Genomic DNA, 17,051 nt, shown 5'->3' on the forward strand with positions numbered 1-17,051 from the left:
GCTGGAGGAGAGAGAAAAGAAATGGAAGAGAGAGAGTAACGGTGTTATAACAGAATGAGGCCATATGAGTATTTCTTGTAAAGTAGGAGACCAGGCGGGAAGCAGGTCACAAAGTTTGGGGCCACTAGGGAAATAACCCTAAAATAAAACCTCTAAATCAGTTCTAGTTGACAAAAATCATTATCTTTGAGACTTTTGTGGATGCCCACAACTACGAAAAAAAATGGTGAGTGCATTAAAATTTTCCCTTTTTGTACATGTCAAGATACGATTTCATGGGATTCGTGAATTAGTCGGCAAAAGAAAATAAAATAAATGTTAATATCTCCTCCGCCCTCACCACCTCTCTCTCAATGACCCCTATTATTATTTTATTTATTTATTTCTCTCAACTTCCTTTCATCTTCAACTGTTCACTGCCTTGTCTTTTCAACCACCACAAACACACACATATAGTCTCTCTCCGTCTTTCTCACCGTCATCCATTTAATCAGGAATTCCAACAAGAAGACGAAAAAACCTCCGAGTTCTAGTGAGAGAAATAGTATGGAAGGTCTGATCAAAGGTTTGATTAATGTTGCTTTCGATCACAACAACAACAATGAGGAAGATGAGTCAAATTCTCAGTCTAGAGACGAAAGATCCAGATCTACCTGGGCGGAAGTTAGTATTTCCTACTTTTGGATCTCATTTGATTCACCCATTCCTCTGTTTTCTTGGATCCCAATTGATTAATTAGGTTATAAAATTTGCAGGTAGTTTCAGGGGAGCAGGACGACCACCAGCAGGATAATAAGACGGATCAACACTGGAACAGAAACAGAAAGGTTCTTCCCCTTGTTTCTTTTTTTCTTTAATTTTGATTTTGTGGGTTATTTTCTGGTGAGTTCAATTTGAACAATTGAATAAACCCTAATTTTGCTGTGTTGAAATTGAACATATATATGTGTATATTCTTGTGTAGGAAGAGAATGAGAGAGAGGAAAGACGCACTGAGGAGTGGCAGACTGCCCCAACCAAAAAGGTTTTCTTATTTTTATTTTTATCATGTTCAAGTTATTGATGGGATTGCTACTTGAACAATTAGCTCACATGAAATTGACTAACACTGGTGTGAAAATTAGTGGATTCTTTAAGAACACTTTGATCTACACAAGAACTTCTTTTGTAGTTGTTTACGATCCAAGACCCAGCAGTTACCAATATTGTTTCGCATTTGGCACTTAGGTCCAATCTTAACAGATACAAGATCCATTGTAGTTGGGGCTTGGATCGTCAATTAACATATATTAATACTGATCCATCCGCCATACAGCATTGATTAAGTCATTTCTAGAGACCCTTGATTGAATTAGGTGAGGTTTATCAGCAGCATAAGACAGTTGATAATTACGTAGGAGTCCATTTAAACCATAAACCATGATAAAGTGGTTTAGCTTATTGACTTCGAAGATTTTCCTTTATTTGTTTTGGAGTTGCTTTATTATGACGTTATCAGTAGCTGCCCAAGTGTGCTGCAAGTATTTCAAGATCGGTATGATTGTTAGGTTAATTGAGGTGTAAAATTGGGAAAAACAGAGACCACCACTTTTCTACAAGAATCGAGCCATAGGATATGAAGGCCTTTCGTTAACTAAGCTGTCTCAGTTCCACACTATCACAAATCGTTCGTTGGATCAATTTTTTTCTATAGTAAACGCAGGTGAAGGTTTAAGCTGGTTTAAAATGAAAAGATCAGGAAAACTAAATGCAAGTGTAATGAAATTCTAACACCAGATTAAAGCAACTTCAGTTGGAACCAAAATTAGCTCTTTGATCGTGGTAGACATAGCAGCTCAAAATACCACCCATTTGACATGTCTAATGTAATTCATCACCATTTGACACGTGTTCCAAGCAGTACGGAATCATGGTTCAGGCAGATTTTTGCTAGGTATGAGAAGAATCTCGATTGGGAATAGTGATACAGGAGCTATAGCGGGAGTAGAGAGAGGGGCTTGGTTCTGGGCAGATTATTTCGTTCGAAGGTTGGATTTGAATAAGATATCTATTCCCACGAGGTATGGTGGGGTTTGTGTAAGATTAAGCACGTGGATATGGGCTGCTTTAGGCGAACGGTTTTCAATGGGGTCGATGGCTGCGAAAGGGGTCTGGTTACTACCCTTGTGGCCATTGTCAAGACGTTGGCAGTGATTGTTGTTGTCATTAATGCTTTAGAATCTTTTGGCGAATTTATCAACAGGAAGAGCTCCTAATACACATTTACCAGCTGCGAGACTGCAAATAAAAAATAGCAATATCATTAGTTTTGTATAACTCAAAAAACATATAATTCAATACCATAGTCTATTTGAGCTAACATTTTGTGTCCATTATACATGTCGGGCCTACAAGAAATGATTCAGAGTATGATTGTTTTATGAGGAAGCTGTTTTAATAATTACTATTACTATATAGGACGACCTTCTTCTTATGTTTATTGTCCTTACTATGAAAGTATGAATTAGTCTATATATCATTTTCTTTTTTCAACTGTTCCCGTAAATTTGTAATTGCTGCAGCCATGGTCGAAATATTTTCACAAAATATGTCTCTTTTAAACAAGGCCGAAATTTAATACCTTGCGTGTCTGTCCAATAACATGTCATGATCTTGTGCCATGATTGCTGTTTATATAGATATATGGAGATACTTTGGACCGTGATACTTTATGCTGCAAGCCTGCAACTAATCTTCGTTAAGCCTAATTGTTGGTCCCATTAGGACACTGGTTTGATATACAAGTAATATCTGTAAACTCTAATGTTATATGCAAAAGAGTCATATTTTACTCCTGTGCCCCAAATGGGTACCCATACTGTGGTCTACTAGTCTATAACTAATAATGTTTGTTCGTTGTTTCCAATTAACGTTCAACATTCTAGTAATGTTGAATGAGATATTTCACTCTGTTCTGAAGTCGATTTCAAAATTTTGAGTAATGTTTTTACAAACAAATGATTAACTGCAGGTTGGGTATGGGAAGCATGAAGAAGAGGAAAGTGTTGGGCACAACTATAGCCAGAACAAATCGAACAGAAAGGTTCATTTTGATTATTTATTACTTATACTTATTTCTTGCTCTGTAATAAGAAGCTGAGAGTTTTCTTTATTGTGGATTTGTATAGGAAGAGGAACTGGGAAACAGTGAGGGTTGGGAGACTGTTGGTAGAACATCTCAAGATAGGCTTCAAAAGGTACCCTTTTTGCCATCTTTTTGTATACTACATGATTTTTGAGTCAGAGAACATGATATCCTGTAATATTTTTCTTGAAATCGAGAAAGTGTGGAGTACATATACTACGATGGTGTTTTTTTTTTCTTCTCATTGTCTAGATCTGACTCATATAGACCCAAAATCAGCTCAGTTCAGACAACAGGAGCTAGACAATAAACAACATATTGAAATATGACTCCTATCAACTCAAACTTCGAGAGTTCGAGTCAGACTTCAGATCTGACATAAAAAAACAAACCCTACCTTCTCACATATTTGGATCAATTATATTCATTAATTTGTGTATTTTAGATACTAATCAACACTCGCAATTTGGCAGATTCGAAAAGACCATTTCAGTGGATATAAACGACCAGTAAGTGAGCAGAAGTACTCTGATGATGATGTTGGGTATGGTGCTAATATTGAACCTACAGAAGAGGAGCTTCTTGATATCTCACAGGCTTGTAATAAACTTTGGGAGCTCGATTCGAACCGTTTGTTACCTGGAAAAGACTATGAGATTGACTGTGGCGAAGGGAAGAAAGTCTACCAACGTGAAGATATGGCTCAAGGAAGCTTATTTCAATGGATTAGCGAAGATATCTCCAATCGTCCAACGTATGGACGTTTTTGTGCTCTTTTAGATAACTACAATCCGGTTGTAGGATCTAAAGAAGAAGTCACGACAGAAGAGAAGCATGAGCAAGCTGCTTTTGTAGAGGAGATTAGCAGAACTGCACCGATCAAATATCTTCACAAGTATCTGACGTCCAAAGGAATTGTATCTCAGAACTATGAAGATTTTAAGCAAATGTTGACTCAATTATGGTTTGGTCTTTATGGCCGAGGCGGTTCATCTAGTACTTCATCTGCTTTTGAACATGTTTTTGTTGGAGAAATCAAAACTCGAGGGGAGGATCAAGTCTCAGGTTTCCATAACTGGCTTCAGGTTTCGCTCTCAGTTCTCCTCCTTGTTTTTGATATATTCCCTCGATATAAGACAAATCAATTCTTCGGTTTTCGGAAATTTTAACCCATCATGAGTTTTTGCAGTTCTACCTGGAAGAAGCAAAAGGAAGAGTAGATTATCAAGGTTATATTTTCCCTCGACGACGTGGAGAAACTGTAAGTGATTTCATTTGCTTATGCCCATACTTTTTAAAAACAACAATAAACTACTAGTCCGTTATCGACATTTGCTCAGATATGTGACAGAAACCTCTTCTCTTTGTACCTCATACCTGGTACTTGTAGTTTTCTTTGTTAAAGTCCATTGGGCCTAACTCTCCTTGAAAACCTGCTTTGTGAGGAAAGGATTCTCAGGACTTATATCTACTGCACAAATTCTAATGCCCTGGCGTTGAGGGTCGGATTCACTCGGCAATCCCCTTCCATACCCATCACTGAAACAATAGCTCTGATACCATCCTAGAGTCATTTGGGCTTAACTCTATTTGAAAATCATCCTGTAAGAAAAAATTACCCAAAACTTATTTAATGCCCAGCCAATGTGGTATATGCTAATATTATTTCGTTGGATTGGCTTTAGAATTTTTATCTGACAACATGTGATCTTTCTTAAATAATTTTCTCTCGAACCTGCAGCCAGACTCGGAAACTCAATTGCTTACAGTACAGTTTGAATGGAATGGTATACTTAAATCTGTTTCGAGCACACTAGTCGGAGTGAGTCCTGAATTCGAAGTTGCTCTCTATACTCTTTGTTTCTTTGCTGGTGGAGAAGACAACCATGTCCAGATTGGTCCTTATTATGTCAACATCAAATGTTACCGTCATGGGAATGACAAGATTGGTTCTGTATTCCCCATAGCTGAAAGCTAGAGATCTTAATTGGTTGTCTCAGTCTAAAGAGTAAAGACTGTAAATCTTCTTCTACAAAACCCTTAAGAGACTCCACGAACCATGTCCACAGAGGCACAGACAGTGTTTATAACTACATTTGGATTATGGAATATACCATTATTTGATATTTTGTTATCCAATAATATATTTCGAATTTTTTATATGGTTAAATAAAGGAAAGCATGACTTAAAGGATTTTGCAACTAATAGTGCTTACTAGTGGATTTTAGATACCTTTAATATTTGATTTGTGATTGATTTATATATCTAGTGATTATATTTCTGTAAATGTTGGTGCGGATGTAGCATATTTCCAAGTGATGTGTTTTAGGACATTGTTGGGGCGAAAATTCTAGAGGATGCAGTGGTGTTTCCCAGATTGTGGGACAACAGAAACATTGAAGGGTCATGCATTTCAAAATCCTCAATCTTTTTTTCTTTTTACAAAGCTTCATCATTCTCTTTTGACAAATAATTTTAACTTTGGAGTCCTCAAAATACATTCAGTCCACAAAGCTGCAACCTATAAAAAAACATCTTTAATTCATGATGCATATTCATGATGTATCAATATCATTCAAGGTCCTTTTGGCCTTTGGTATAAGAAGGGTAATATTTAGTAAAGGCAGTGCATTAGTAAGGTCAATTTATGTACTTGTTCTTCCTTTACCAAATTAGTTTAAGGAGACCGTTATAAGGATCATTTAATAAATAGTGCTAAAATATAAGGAGTTCGATAAAAATAATAAGAAACCTAATATTCTGTTCACTTGTAAGTTTCTTTCACATAAACAACCTTAATATCGTCACTAATCAACATCACTATTATTATTAAAAAAACTTGCAAAGTTTACCATCACTATAGTCTTAATTTCAAGCTTTTAATGATGCCTCAAGATCTCATGGATGAGGAACCACCATTAATGAAGGAGGCAACCTACATCAAGAAAGAAAAGTCAATCGACTTAAGCGAAACCATCGATTTAAACGAGGACATCGACTTAAACGAAGATATCGACTTAAAAGAAGACATATATAACGAAGATAATATGTCTCAGGTACAGAAGAATCATTTTCTTTTCTTCATCTATAGTTGAACAAACGTTTTAGGGTTTAAGGTCGTTTTTGTTTCGTAAAGGATTTTCGGTTGGGTCGACTGAAAAAGACAACAAATTTCGGTCGGATTGGTTGAAAAAGACAACAAATTTCGGTCGGGCCCGCTGAAAAAAAAATATATTTCGGCCGAGCAAGCTGAAATTGTTCTATTTTTTCATCCGCTCTAGACGAATTTTTTTAAAATTTTCAGTTGTTCTGGATGAAAATTTTCACTATTTTCATTCATGAAGTTTTATTTATGCTAAGCGAAATTTCTTTTATGAGGAAGAACTCCTACCTTTCCTTCTTTGTATTCTTCAATGCAATATTGATACTCGAAATCTTCAAAAGTTACTTTAATCAGTGTTAAAATCCTAAAATTGTATGGACAAATCAAACAATAACAAGAATTACAAACCCCTCTATGGAGATGAGTGTTGTCTTAGTTTAAGGGGAGAGACCAAAGTTTAAAGTTGAGATACTTTAGAAAATAGTTATTATCTCTCCCTATTCTAAAAAAATGCTCTCCCTATCTAATGCACTGCCTTTGTTAAAAATTGCTTTCCTATACCACCCACAACTTATTTCCTCATGTAGAAGAGAGAGAAGAAATAAGAAATAAGAAAGAAGAAAGAACTCTGTTGATGGTGATCGCCGACATTAATGGTGGAAGTCGCCGGAATCCGGTGGAGATCGTCGGAGTTCTAGTTGAGGTGAGAGGAGAAGAAGAAAAAAAAAATTGAAAGGGTGATGTTTGGAGGAAACAAAAAAATTTGTTTCCACCCACAACTTATTTCCTCGGAAACTTTGCTTATTTTCCCAAAACACTGACGATCATAAAATAGGTCCTTTCTCAAAGGTGACTAATATATGGACAACTAAATTTCTTAGATGGACAAACAAATTAGGGACAAGAAATTTAGTTTGAGGCAACTAAATCGAATGATTTAGGATTAAATATTCAACTGTATTTCTTCTTCTTCTTCATGATCATCATCTATATGACTACCGACGACCACCACTAAATTAGGCAAGCACCATATTCTCTACTATGTTCAGATTATTCAATCTTCATCAGGATTAAAGATTTATTGTCAGGAAAGGGATGCATCTTTTCATTTTTGAAGTTTGTCTACATGAAAAGCTTCTCCTCTTACAAAATTTCTTCTTGATCGAATTCAATTATAGAATACTTAGATTCCATGATAAGATAGAGAGAGTTAGTTACTGGTTCAGAAAACAGGGTTCTCACATTTTTTTAGGGGGTTCTTTGATGAGAATTAAGGAGATGAGATACATTTGAAGCCCTTACTTGATAAGAATGATTTTAAATCGAATTCATGGAATAGAATCATTGTAGAAGAAGATATGGAATTGAAGAATCCGATCTTCCAAACTTTTGGGTAGAATCAGGAATCAAAATTTAAGATCCACCATGAGAGTCGGATTAACTACAACACAACAAACCCTAACACCAGAACCAACAACATGTTCAAACCCACTCCATTGCTAAAGCTATTCATCGGAATCATCAAACAAACCCTCAATAAGTGGTAGTCATGACTTAAAATCGGTTGAAGATGGTGATGCAGATCAAGACGAAAAAGATAAGGTGGCTAATACATGGACAACTGTTTTTTTTTTTTATATGGACAACTATTTTCGGGCCCGTTACTAAAAGTAACAGTTACTAACTTGTGGACCATTAACAAAATAATAGTTCAAAATTGAAAACCTAAGTTGTCTTCTTCTTCATCATCTTCTTCATCATCTTCTTCATCATCTTCTTCTTCTTCCTTCTTCTTAGTCTTCTTCTTATTCTTTTATTGCTACTAAAAGTAAATTATAGTTTCTACCATTTTCTTTTGTTTTTTATTAAACCCTAGATGAATGAAGAAGATAAAACTCATCAATCTCCACTTCCTTTGTTTTTTAGTAAACTATAGTTTCTACCACTTCTCTTTATTTTTAGTGAACTATAGTTTCTACTACTTCCCTTTGTTTTTTATCAAACCCTAGATGGGTTTTATTCAAACCCTACATTGATGAGGTAAACTCTAACTTTTTTAATTTTATTTTGTATTTTCGTTTGGCTAGTTAGAAAGAAAACAAAATGATTTTAAGGCAAAAATTCGAAGTGAAGAAGAAATTCCCAGAATTTCGTGGGAAATCCACGAAAATATGCTAGATTTTCGTGGCAAGTTTCCTTCTGTCTTGCCAAATTTTCATGGGAAATCTACGAAATTGGCAAGTCAGATTTTTTTTTTTTTACAAAAAGTCCGAAGTTAAGATCTCTCGTGTTTTGTCGATTTTCCACGAGGAAGGAGCAACTCTACTTGTTTGTAAAAAAAAATATAGGATTTTGAAATCTTTGATTTCTAGGTTTTACAAGTTTAACAGGTTTTAGGGTTTTTCAATCTGATTTTTCTGGTTAGGAATATCCTTTAACAATTCCCTTCCCTTTGTTTGATGTCATAATCTTCTCCAAAAAAATTCTCTCTCTAGAATTTTGGGATGCTGATGAAGATGAAGTAGTAGAAGAAGACCAAACTTACTTAGGATTTATGGAGAAAAGAGAGAGGTGTTAAAATAATACATCTAATTCTAAGAGGACTTGAGTGAAAATAATAGAGAGTTGTCCCCTTAGAAACTGGTGTCCACATAAAAGAAATTAACTATTTTGGTTGTCCACATAAGATAGTTGTTCATATAAGAAAAACAGTTGTCCACGTATTGACAACCAAAGATAAAGGGGTATTTAGTGTTAGATCCCTCCATTTGGTTGTCTCAAATTTTAAGGCCAGCGCTTTGGGGAAAGCTAAATAGTTTCTGAGGTGTGAAATTTTAAAGGGAATATGTAGAATTTTAGAGATTTTCCGGTGAAATAAATTTTGAGGGGAAATAAAAAAAACACTCCACCTCACCTCAATCTATCTCCACCTCACCTCTTTGTCTTCTCCGATTAGGTCGCCGACCATGAAGAAAAAAAAAATTTCACTCTCTCTCTCTCTCTCTAGAAACTCCGGCGAAGGGAAACCCCTTCGCCGGAGTTTCTAGAGAGAGAGAGAGAGTGAATTTTTTTTTTTTAATGGTCGCCGACTGGAAAATTTTCCGGCCGGCGACCTAATCGGAGAAGATAGAGGTGAGGTGGAGAGAGAGTGAGGTGAGGTGGAGAGAGAGTGAGGTGAGGTGGAGAAGTATTTTGCTTTCCCCCTAAATAAAATTGTCAAACAAAATTGACAAATTTTTGACCAAGTCTTCACACTCCGAAAACTATTTAGCTTTCCCCAAAGCGCTGGCCAATTTTAATTCACGTACTCCACAAACTGTTGTTGTCCACCTAAAAATTTCGATTGTCCATATATTGGTGGCCTTCTCTTTTTTTTTTTTTTTTTGTTGAAAGAATATTGGTGGCCTTCTCAAAACAATAAAATCAATAGAGTCAAATTAGATTGACTAGTTTATCGCAAAAGTCTTCCGTCTCGGCAACCATTGCCTCCCTCCCCATAGCAGACGAGCTGTGGCCTTTTGATTGAGGAACTGACAACTGTAATAACTGGTTTCATTTAATACCTAACTACTGAAAAAAACATCTAACAAAATGGGGAATTTATCTTCTTCTAGATACCTGATTTCCCTAGAAGATTGAATTTGAACGAGGTGCGGCATTATCTTCATTTGAATGGCTGGCCTTCTCATGATGCGAACCATCCTCATTGCCGGCTTGAGGACCTTCACCAGCAACAGTAGCAGAAGTAGGGTTTCATCTTTCTGCAGTTACGCCCTGCCATTGAAACGAGAAGCAGAGAAAGTTGGAGGAGTTTCTATGGTCCAGGGAGCTTCAAGAGGACTTGGTCTTGAATTTGTTGAGTATTATTTTCCCCCTCAATCTCTCACCTATACTCGTTTTATTTCTTACTTAGAAATTCAAATTTAGATATCATTTTTATTACTTTTTAGAATCATAAGAAAAAAACCTGTAAGTAATTAGGGCTTTCTCCTGGAGATCCATCCCATTGTCACCCAAATTCTTAGATTCAGTTAATTGTCATCATACTGTTACATTTAATGCCTAATTGAACCATATGTAGTCTTGCAAAATTACAATCAATGGATAGGTTTTAAGTAACGGAAAGTTTTTTGTACCTTTACTTTATGAATTGAATTCATATACTTTCAGGACGAAAAGGGTTTGTTTTTCAATAACATATAAACCAATTTGTAATTAGCGTGTCTGAATTCGACAAAGATTGATGGGAACAATTTTAGCTATGTTTTGAACTAACTACTAGTATTCAGAATTTCAGACCCTATCTTGCCGAATCCACGTGGGTTGCTCTGAATCGGTTCATCTTATAACACTTGCATAAACACCACAAAGTGTAATGGGGATGTGAGTGTTTGCTAAAGTTCACAATAAGCTCTTTGATCTATGGGTTTGTTTCAGTTCTTTGTACTTCTTGCTTTAAATTATATATTCCGTTAAAGAGAGTCCTTCGCCTAAATTGCTTTGAATGGGTAAATCAATCATTTGTTCTTGGGGGTCCGATATTAATCCTCTCATTCCTACTAATTGATGTACTTGGGATAGGTTGCCATATTCACTACCTTGTGTGAAGTGGTGCACGGATACATGTACCACCGTTGTCTATGTAATTTCGATTGATTTTATGTTTTGTTTAGTTTGAACTTTTGAGTTTATGAATTATTTGTAAACATATGGCATTCTATTCCAATGAAGTTAACCTCTGTTGAAGGTTCTAGCGACGTGTTTACATCACATTATGACACAAACACTTACTTAAGAGTGGTGAACTTAAGATCTCACCTTTTACTTTAGCTACTTGTATGGCTGGCAAAAAATTTCAAATTCTTATTGAGTTCTGAATATGTTGAAGCACAAGTTGTGACTGAGAATCACGTGATCGCAGTCAAGAAAGGCCATTAGAAAAAAAAATGTTCTTTCTCTTCTCGAGTTGGTGCCCTATTTTTTGATGTTGTTTTCCATATGACAGTAACATTGTTTTAGACAACTATTTTATTTATTTTAATTTGACAATGAAGAACAAACATTCTTATATCTGAATTTCATGTACTAGTGTATTACTTCCATTTCCTAGTCTGACGTTACTTCACTTCAACCATAGTATTATCCCCACATAGTTGGCACATACAATAAAAAAAACAGCTACAAAAACCTGATATTTGATGATATTACTATTGGTAAAATCACAAATTACATACTTGTATATAAATTGTGTTTCCTTTTTTGTTCTTCGGTTTATAGGTTAGACAACTATTGGAGTACAATGATAGAGGGCATGTTGTTGCCACTTGCCGGAATCCTGAGGAAGCCACAAACCTTCTGGAATTGAAAAAGACCTTTACAGAACGCCTCAACATATTGCAGTTGGATGTTACAGTTGACAGCACCATCGAGGTAACCTTTTTTGCAAGCTTTTCACTGACAAACCCTCTGTTTATGGCCTGCACCCTTTTCTCATCTCGCTAATTCCGTCAACGAAGGAAAGAAAACAGATCCTGATGTTTATGTATTAAAGGAAATAAACTGGCTTTAGGCATTTTGATTCCTCTGTATTCTTACATCAAAATCTACCAGGCATTGTTCCCAGAACCCCGTAATCAAATTATAATAATCTGTCATTGGTATTTAGATTTGATGCATTTATCCAACTTTTATTCATCAGAAACAACAGCTGCAGTACTAGTTTTCTGTTATCACTCTAGATTGTGAAAAGTTCATATAGGTACTGTTTTTTTGTTACCATAAATGGAGTTGGAAATCATAATTGAAACGAAAATATAGGCTTCGATGGGTTTCCAGGAATTGACAAATTTGACTTCTTTTATATAATATAACTGGTATACTATTTTAGAAGAAATTGTAGTACTGGTTAGGAACTTGCAAAATGATTTGTAATTAATGAGGAGTTTAGCTACAGGAATGAACATGAAAACAGATATTTAGTTTTAGCTGTAGTAGCTATTAAGTTTAATGTGCAATTGGTAATTACGTACTTATTTGTATTTCGAGTTATTTGGTTCAAGTTAGATGTTAATTTTCTCAATCACTTGATGCTCTTGAAGTTTACTACCTATCATAAAATTTGGTTGTTGATTTATCTGAGGAAGAACTGAAAAAGTATGTTAGTTAACCTCGGTCATGTCATTTCTTGTAGGCATCGGCACACTCTATACAAGAAAAATATGGCGCCTTGAACCTTCTCATTAATACGACTGGAATTCTTTCAATACCCAATCTATTGCAACCTGGTACAAATTTTACCCGCATTTTAAAGTTCTGACTATCAGTTTAGTAAATGTTATAAAACAAGCTTTAGGGGCGAAAAACGAAGAATGGAGGAGTCTAAAATTATAGTGTGGGTCGGGGCAGGATGGGCTGAGCACCTGCACTATATATATATATGCACTATATATATAATTGTGGCATTTCCAATTTCTTTTTACTGATTTTTCTTCTATGCCTATGTCGGTAGTAAGAGTGATTGAGGCAATAAATTAGTAATTTCCTGTGGCATGATAAGCTGAAGACCGTAAGATTCATTTCGTGGAAATTCCATAAGTAAACCGTTTAGAAGCGGAGGTTTGGGAATCAAAGATGATTCAGCCTTGCTTTTTAAATCGTTATGGGGGTTTGGCAATGTAGGTAGAATTAGCATTGCTCTCTTGATAGTTCATTATCGGATGTGAGACCCGATTATAGAGAGGGAAGCACCTCTTCTGCCTCCATTAAATTAGCGAAGTATTGTGCAAAAAGACTTAACATTGACGTCAGGTCCGGACCATGTTATCGGGATTAAAAATGGTTTTCTCATAGTGCAGAAGCTCGGTAGACAAATACTTGAACCTGCACGCGAGGGACACCCCAATTTGATGTTTTGATTTGCTTAATAGACATAACATTATTTGTTTATTGTTGTCAGGCAATGAATTTCTTTGTCGGACATCTTAAAAAAAGACTAATCATTATGCATCTTCCATGCAGAAACAACTTTGAGTAAATTAGAAAGGTCTTCTTTACTACTTTCCTACGAGGTGAACGCAGTGGGGCCCATTTTAGTGATCAAGGTGTGCAATGTCAATTTTCCTTTTCTATCTTTAGTTTCGTGAGATCCTTAAATGTCTTCACTATGGCCTTATTATTATCAATTGTTCGTTCATATTGTTGAGTATCCAATCTTAATGCTTTAACAATGTCTATTTTATAAATCATCAATTCCTTATGATTTTAACAGCATCTATTTTGAACCATTAGTTCTTTAAGGTTGATTTATACAGGCCATTTGAAACGATAATGCTAACTTATATTTTGAACTAGCAGCATATGTGGCCTCTTTTGAAGATGGGAGGAGGATCCGGGACTCAACGAGATGTTGCAGTGGTTGCAAATCTAAGTGCCAGAGTCGGATCCATAGGTGATAACCGCTTGGGGGGATGGCATTCATATCGATCTTCAAAGACAGCACTCAATCAGTGTACATTCTTATACTCCAAATTTTCTTAATTTATTGATGCAACCACGTATTTATATCCTTGTTCGTTCTTTTCATATCTTTTGCCAGGAACATTGTTCTTTGTATATCTCAATGTTAGTAAAAATACTTGCAAACGCATCAATATTAAATACTTGAACAAAAAAACTTACACATATTGATGTGATATAAATCGTAATGGCTGGAATCAACTAGTGCAAACATCTTGGATTATCACCGAAAGAATTAAGCAATCACTAGTAGTAACTAGGTTCAATCTCTCCAAATAGTTGCTAATTATGTACTAGCATCTAAATTCAACTGAAGTCTTAATCAGCATCTTGCCAGTATTAGATTGTACTGATCAAGATTAGGTTCTTTTTCTTATGAATTTTTGTAGTTTCCGTTGAGTCTCCGAGGTCATAATGTGTTATTCTTGGGTTGTCTCATCCAAGAAAAAGAGTCATAAGCTATACTAGCATGCAACTCCTCCACATGTTATCTTCTTCTATGTTTATTGATTTCTAGTTCTGATTACATTATTTTAAAGCGTCTACGTCTCTACTTCTGTGAATTGGTAAGAAGGTGGTGGTGTAGCCATGAAATTCTACTACAAGTATGCAAATTTTCAGTTTATGTTGCAGATATACTAAACAAAATAAGTAACTTGTCAATTTATTATGAAGTTACGTTCTAATTTCACCACACGTTGATGCAAGTTCTACGGTGAAATGTGAGGGTATACCTAATAATGTTTTTTTCTGGTAGCAGTGACAAAGACGGTATCAGTGGAATTTGCGCGAAAAAAAGATCCAATTGCTTGTATCTTACTGCACCCTGGCACTGTGGATACAGATTTGTCGAAGCCCTTTCAAAGAAATGTTGCTCAAGACAAGTTATTCTCCAAGGAATTCTCTGTAAATAAACTCTTAGGCATCATCAACAATGTCAAGAGGTCTGACAACGGCAAATTCTTCGCTTGGGATGGTCAAGAGATCCCCTGGTGATTTGTTTATTCTACATCCTAGCTATTACCAGTGTTTTGAGTTTCATTTATGTATGTATCTTTTTTTAGATTCAGTCGTGCCTCGTACCGAATGGTCTTAGCTGGGCCCATTTGAGTCGGACATAAATAAGTCTCGATTAAGAATGCATTGATTTAAATAACCTAGAATTACTATTGTACCTCCGACAAAAACAAGTAAAACGTAGAGGAGTTAGATCCACATGAGTCAAATTAAAACAATAAACAGACAAATAGCTTAAAATGTAACATCTCAACTCTATAAATATGAATGAAGTATTGTGTAATCGAATTCGGGTGATATTCCTTCACATAATTTGTTATTACTTCGTGAATAATGAAATTTAGTCTTACTTGCTTCTAGGCAGGAGGTGTACTTTTGGTCTCTCAAGGGAGCCACAAAATTATTTGTTTTTTGTTCATCGGAATAATGTTATTATTTCGTGAATAATGAAATTTAGTCTTACTCATTTAGCCATACCACGGACCACGGTTGACTGAATATGGTCATGAGCCAATTGTAGCTCATTCAAACACTGATCTAGTAAAGAAATACACATATTACCAAATGAAGTAAGCCTCACAACTACAACAACCTCGATTGTGAGAATGTGAAGAGGAAAATTGGTTGCCCTCTTTTTGGGGCGTTCGACAAGACCATAATAATAATGTGATTTTCGTCTCTTCTTTATTTGAAAATGAGTAATTAACTCATTAGAGGGATCTGAAAAAGTGCATGATGAAATACTTCAAAACTTAACTCCAACCAATTGCCATATATCTAATCTTTTTTTGTTAAGATAATACAAGAAAACTAAACAGAACTGGAAATAAAAGAAGGCAAGACGTCCCAAATCCTCCTCTGGCGATTTTTTCTCCCCCATCTAGCCAATGCGTATGCTATCACGTTGTAATCTCTAGGAATGTAGAAAATTTTCGACTCGGTGAATCTGTCCTTCAGTTGTAGTATTTCGAATATAGATTATTCCTGGGTTGCCATATATCTAATTAACATCAATAACCTATCCATTTAAAAAAGAACATCAATAACCTCTCTAATATCACAAAATTTGAAAACCCAATTGTTTAAATGCATATACTACTCGGGAAAAAAAACATATAACCCAAAAAAGAAAGAGTCATAACTAGTGGTTTGCTAAACACTAATCCATCACGGAAAAATCTTGGACATCAATTCAGTCTTGAAAAGGTTGATTGATTTTGCACCATCTGATTTGTTGATAATTCAGGTGATAATGGTTCTCCATCTCCATGCACCATCATATTTGGAAACTTAGAATCTATTGGGGGAACCATGGATGCCTGCAAATTGTATGATAATGAAATCGTAGAATTTCCAAACTCCATATTATTTCCCATTGTTGTAATAATCTTTTCATCATATGGCAGTTGATTTTGAACCTTCGGATATGAAAAGTCTAAACCATTGTCAATGAAATTCATACCATCGTAACAGTTGAATGAACTCATTAGATTCATCGTAACAAGGTTATTATCGTACATCATCGATGAATTATCATATGATGGGTAATCCGTCGGCATTATTTGTTGATGATATTGATCAAACGGTTCACCATTACAATATGGTTGCATATACATGGTATCATCTCTCTTAGACATATTAATCCCATGACTTGTACTAGGTATATCAGCAGGGTTTTGATTCGGTACAACACTGGAGTATCCATAATTACCCTTCATGGTCATCATATCCTTTTTAGTTTCCAGAAGATCAATCTTGAAATCTAACTTGTTTATAATCTGATGAAGTTGATCAACGGTGAGATTATTAAGACAATCATCCCTTATAAATTTCTCAAAATCTTGATCGTTCTTTTTTGTTAATTTAGTAACTTCATCTTCAATATTCTTCATCTGATCATCATAGAAATCAGAAACAGTCAAACTTCGTTTCCCACGATCATCCTTATCCATACTTTGATATCGTTGAACAATACGATGAAAATTATCCGAATTCTCGGGATACACAACAGGGTGAATCTTACCGTCAGCAGATGGTCCGTAAATTAGCATGCATACATCAACGTCACACAATATACTGAGTTCATTAATTTTCTTCTTCAATCCATTTTTTCTTGTGAGAAAAGTTGATAATCGAGTTTTTTCATTGGGTATGAGTTTTAAACTTTGTTTTGATCGTACCATTTCTTTGCTTACTCAAAGAATAGGAAAAGGAAGTTAAAATTTAGTGTGAGAAAATAAGGAATTTATTTCTTGCTTATTAGGAAGAGGGAAGAGAAGAATGAAGAAGAA

The 17,051-nt window shown here is 35.3% G+C and overlaps 2 protein-coding genes across 2 annotated transcripts; both read left to right on the forward strand.

The window, feature by feature from the left end:
* The first annotated feature begins 284 nt into the window (after positions 1-284).
* On the forward strand, positions 285-5,315 carry LOC147557732 (uncharacterized). The gene is made up of 8 exons (XM_086659337.1): positions 285-663; positions 756-827; positions 965-1,024; positions 3,011-3,082; positions 3,168-3,236; positions 3,598-4,209; positions 4,314-4,385; positions 4,866-5,315. The coding sequence occupies exons 1-8, from the start codon at positions 547-549 to the stop codon at positions 5,100-5,102; spliced, it is 1,311 nt and encodes a 436-aa protein (XP_086515463.1). The 5' UTR covers positions 285-546; the 3' UTR covers positions 5,103-5,315.
* A 4,319-nt stretch (positions 5,316-9,634) lies between these two features.
* On the forward strand, positions 9,635-15,043 carry LOC147557733 (NAD(P)-binding Rossmann-fold superfamily protein). Its single transcript, XM_086659338.1, has 6 exons — positions 9,635-10,083; positions 11,506-11,658; positions 12,419-12,512; positions 13,246-13,328; positions 13,582-13,735; positions 14,504-15,043. The coding sequence occupies exons 1-6, from the start codon at positions 9,901-9,903 to the stop codon at positions 14,737-14,739; spliced, it is 903 nt and encodes a 300-aa protein (XP_086515464.1). The 5' UTR covers positions 9,635-9,900; the 3' UTR covers positions 14,740-15,043.
* Positions 15,044-17,051: the final 2,008 nt, after the last annotated feature.

This window comes from Eschscholzia californica, unplaced genomic scaffold (assembly GCF_041429995.1).
Source record: "Eschscholzia californica isolate CP2 unplaced genomic scaffold, dmEscCali1.0.p SCAF_2, whole genome shotgun sequence".
Classification (NCBI taxonomy): domain Eukaryota; kingdom Viridiplantae; phylum Streptophyta; class Magnoliopsida; order Ranunculales; family Papaveraceae; genus Eschscholzia; species Eschscholzia californica.